General features: G+C 59.9%; 1 protein-coding gene across 1 annotated transcript in view; it reads right to left on the reverse strand.

Annotated features, from left to right (window-relative positions):
* Positions 1-125, reverse strand: part of ABHD8 (abhydrolase domain containing 8) — a gene marked incomplete at its 5' end in the record, with an annotated part of 2,046 nt that extends 1,921 nt beyond the window's left edge. Inside the window, one exon of the mRNA XM_010002594.1 lies at positions 58-125. Coding sequence (XP_010000896.1) covers positions 58-125 — 68 coding nt within the window. The remainder of the gene's footprint in view (positions 1-57) is intronic.
* Between the last annotated feature and the right edge of the window lie 4,664 nt (positions 126-4,789).

Genomic DNA, 4,789 nt, shown 5'->3' on the forward strand with positions numbered 1-4,789 from the left:
GTCCCCCTCCTGAAGCTGTTAGCCGTGGCTGGACTCAACGCTGTCCAGCGGCCCCACCGCGTTGGTGGCCTTGCCCAGCAGGCAGCACAGGAACCCATCGGTGATGCTGTTCAGCATTTTGCTCCCTGCACGGGCAAGAGGGGGTTAGTCGTGAGCTCCAGCACCCGACAGGGACCTGCTGGGGGTCCTGGTCCCCTCCCTGCTTTGCTGCCAGCCCCCCCAGCAGCACGAGGCAGGGCAGAAGGTGCCTCCGGGGAGGTATTGGGGTTGAACTTGGTGATCCCCAAATGCACAGCCTGTCTCAGCCAACAGGCTCCTGTTCCTGAGCAGAGGCAGAGGCAGTGCCCCCTGATCAGCTTTGTCTGGGCCATGTCCCTGTCCCTGGGCTGATGGGACAGACCCAGACCTGCAGTCCTGGCACGAAGCTGCTGCCCCCTGAGGAGGGAACAGCCCCAGGCAGGGCAGGACCACACAAGGAACAGCCCATTTGAAATGCAGATGCTGTTTCTGGCACCAAATCCGGAGCTAAGGAAGGATCCTGCTATGAAAATACATTATTTATACCAATTAAATATATATACATATAATGAATTGCCAGTCTAAACCACTGACACAAACAGTGAGAGAGGGAAATTGCAGGGGCTGGAGAGGGAGGTTTCAGTTACAGTCACTGCCAACCAAGGCTGAAGGTAACACAGCAGTAGGGTCAGGCCAGTGACCCAGCACCCACCTGGGGGTGGGAAACCCCCTCCTCACATCCCCACTCAAGCACCACGAGGGTTGTGGAGGGATGTGTCACTGTCCTTGCTGTCCCCAAGGCTCATTCCTTGACATGTTCTCTTCCAGATGTACCCGGGAGGGGGCTGTGAATTCAGGGACCACCAAAACGTGAGGTAGGAAAGGCTGGTGGCACCGGGAGTGTTGGTGGTGGGACTGGAGCCTGGTCCCATCCCAGTGGTGCCCAGGGTGGCCGTGGAGGGGGCTGGGAGGTCCCTGCCTCCCCTGGCTGGCAGCCCCGAGGTGTGTTTATTATTGATGAAGCTGCACACGGTGAATTATTGATGGTGTTGGCAAAGAGGGTTGGAGCTGGGGCTGCAGAGGAGCTGTCCCTGCAGGGGGGGCACGGGCTGAGGGCACCCACCACGACCTCTGGGGAAGAGGATGAAAAGCATATTCCCAGGGGTGGGGAATTAAACACCTAAATCCCAGGAATGGTGTCAGGAACAGCCCACTTTGCTCCCCCAACAGCCCCTCCAGGGGCAGCCAGTGGGATTTGCTGGCAGAGCGTGGGAAGTGAGGGCTGGAGGCAGGGGGGGCTCAGGCCTCTCCCTCCTTGGCTTTTAACCTTCACTGCACTTGGAGAAGCCAACACTGTGCCTTGCTTGGAGACCCCAGGGACCCAACACACCCAGCCTGGCCCCCACAAGGCTCCCAGGGGCAGGATGGGCTCTGCCAGGAGCTCGGGGTGGGCAAGGAGCCCACGTGCTCCCACCCAGCACCCGCTGGTGCATTTCCCCAGAGAAAACCAGCCTGTTTGCTCCAGGTGGTCACTGCACTTGGAGAAGCCAACACTGTGCCCTGCTTGGAGACCCCAGGGACCCAACACACCCAGCCTGGCCCCCACAAGGCTCCCAGGGGCAGGATGGGCTCTGCCAGGAGCTCGGGGTGGGCAAGGAGCCCACGTGCTCCCACCCAGCACCCGCTGGTGCATTTCCCCAGAGAAAACCAGCCTGTTTGCTCCAGGTGGGAGATCTGGGTAATGGTTCCCTTGGCAAAGCTGGAGTGGCTTATCCAGGGAGTGCTGCCAGGTCTCGGGACAGTGGCCAGTGTTTGAATCTGGCCTGGCTCTGCCAGGGAGAGTGGCCCCAAGCCCATGGAAAGGCCACATGAGGCTCTGCGTGCTGAACTGGAGGGACTGGAAATGCAGCAAAGCCAGTCCTGGGTGATCATGCTCCCCAGCGAGGGGCACAGCATTCCTAGCTCTCTTGTTTGTGCCTGGCCTTGTGTCACTGATCTCTCTCCCAGAAACAAGCACATCCATCTGGGATGCAGCTGCACCAATGGACCCATCCAAGCTGATGAGCAAGAGGCCCCAGAGCCCTGGGGAGGAGAAGCCAAATCCAGACCTCGCTGGCAAGGGGCCAGTCTGCTCTGCTGAGCTGTGCTTCCAGAGGGGAGATGAGCCCGAGGAGCTGGGCACCAGCCTGGCTGGCCCCCTGACGAAGGTGCCTTGGCACTGGGAGGGACCTGCTGTGCTTTCAAGCATCAGGCTGGGGCTGCTCAGCCTCCCCAAGCAGCTCTGGGCAGGCAGAAAACCCAGGGGGAGATGGAAAAGCAGCCCCCACCAGCACAACTGTGAGCTCTCCACAAGCTCTGCCCGTGGCTGGTGGGCTACATCCTGCATGGGACCTGGACCAGTGGGACCTGGACATGATCCTGCCTCTGATTTCCACAAAGCCTGGCTCTGCACTGCACCTCCATCTCACAGGGTGCTCGTGAGCTCTGGATGGATTAGAAACAGGATTTCTGGCCAAACAGCCTCGACGTCGCTGGACTTCTCAGGATTAACTCAATTAGTCCATCCTGTTGGCTTCCAGAATTGATTTGCTGGAAGGCTCTGGCAGTCAGGAGCTCTGCAGGCACATCCAGGAGCTCTGAGGGCAGATCCAGGAGTCCAGGCTCAGGCCACAGATCCATCCTCCAGCATCATCAGCTCTGGGTACGAGCCCAGATCCTGCTGCAGGAGCCAGGGGTGAGATGCCTCCACTTGGATATACCCAGGCTGGAGCTCGGGGTCTGGGATGTGGCAGTTCCTGCAGCTGAGAAACCACCACTCCAGTCCTACCAGTGGGTTCATCCCAGTGGAGCTGTGCCAGGTGGGAGCTGGAGGGGGCTGAGCCTCTCGGCTCCAGGTCAGACCTCTTCTCGGGGCTGGGAGGGGAATCGTGCCCGTCTCCCACCGGGAGTGCTGCCAGGTCTCGGGACAGTGGCCAGTGTTTGAATCTGGCCTGGCTCTGCCAGGGAGAGTGGCCCCAAGCCCATGGAAAGGCCACATGAGGCTCTGGGTGCCGAACTGGAGGGACTGGAAATGCAGCAAAGCCAGTCCTGGGTGATCATGCTCCCCAGCGAGGGGCACAGCATTCCTAGCTCTCTTGTTTGTGCCTGGCCTTGTGTCACTGATCTCTCTCCCAGACACAAGCACATCCATCTGGGATGCAGCTGCACCAATGGACCCATCCAAGCTGATGAGCAAGAGGCCCCAGAGCCCTGGGGAGGAGAAGCCAAATCCAGACCTCGCTGGCAAGGGGCCAGCCTGCTCTGCTGAGCTGTGCTTCCAGAGGGGAGATGAGCCCGAGGAGCTGGGCACCAGCCTGGCTGGCACCCTGACGAAGGTGCCTTGGCACTGGGAGGGACCTGCTGTGCTTTCAAGCATCAGGCTGGGGCTGCTCAGCCTCCCCAAGCAGCTCTGGGCAGGCAGAAAACCCAGGGGGAGATGGAAAAGCAGCCCCCACCAGCACAACTGTGAGCTCTCCACAAGCTCTGCCCGTGGCTGGTGGGCTACATCCTGCATGGGACCTGGACCAGTGGGACCTGGACATGATCCTGCCTCTGATTTCCACAAAGCCTGGCTCTGCACTGCACCTCCATCTCACAGGGTGCTCGTGAGCTCTGGATGGATTAGAAACAGGATTTCTGGCCAAACAGCCTCGACGTCGCTGGACTTCTCAGGATTAACTCAATTAGTCCATCCTGTTGGCTTCCAGAATTGATTTGCTGGAAGGCTCTGGCAGTCAGGAGCTCTGCAGGCACATCCAGGAGCTCTGAGGGCAGATCCAGGAGTCCAGGCTCAGGCCACAGATCCATCCTCCAGCATCATCAGCTCTGGGTACGAGCCCAGATCCTGCTGCAGGAGCCAGGGGTGAGATGCCTCCACTTGGATATACCCAGGCTGGAGCTCGGGGTCTGGGATGTGGCAGTTCCTGCAGCTGAGAAACCACCACTCCAGTCCTACCAGTGGGTTCATCCCAGTGGAGCTGTGCCAGGTGGGAGCTGGAGGGGGCTGAGCCTCTCGGCTCCAGGTCAGACCTTGTCTCGGGGCTGGGAGGGGAATCGTGCCCGTCTCCCACCTCCCACGCACCCAGAAAACATCCAGGGCTGCTGGGATGAAAAAAGGGCTGGAAATTGAAGCCAGATGGATGCGAAGAACTTCGCAAAGATGCTGGTCACCATGGCAACGAGCTGCTTCCCATCCCCTCCATCCTGGCTCCCTTCCGTGGATTTCGGCACCGGTTACATAAGGGCAGGCACAACAATGAGTCAGGAGCAGCGTGAACCTGCCCGAGGTTCCCAAGGCCCAGGACATGGAATGGGGCTTGGGAAGGTGGATGGTATCACCCTGAGCTCATGCCCACATCCTGGTTTCTGCACACTCCCCCCAAAATCGCAGCTGCCCCCAGGAAACCGCTCCCAGCAGAGAGGGGATGCTGGAGGGATGCTGGGATTCATCCTGGGAGGGTGATTTATGGCCCAGCTCCAGACCTCATCCTGGAGCACCCATGTGGAGTCTTCCAGCTTCACCCTCCCCACTGCCCACGATGGACAACCCAGCTGGGAGAAAAACAACTTACTGACCTACTTCGGGCTGCAGCGCCTCGGGTTTTGTACGACTCGACGGCACCGGGGAAAAATGGGATGAGATGAGACATGGCAGGAGGGGGGAAGGGAAGTCTGAGGGGAAAACATGACAGGCAGCCACCAGGGGCAGGCACAAACCTGGGGGGGGGACACG

This window comes from Chaetura pelagica, unplaced genomic scaffold (genome assembly GCF_000747805.2).
Source record: "Chaetura pelagica isolate M959 unplaced genomic scaffold, ChaPel_1.0 scaffold2191, whole genome shotgun sequence".
Taxonomy (NCBI): domain Eukaryota; kingdom Metazoa; phylum Chordata; class Aves; order Apodiformes; family Apodidae; genus Chaetura; species Chaetura pelagica.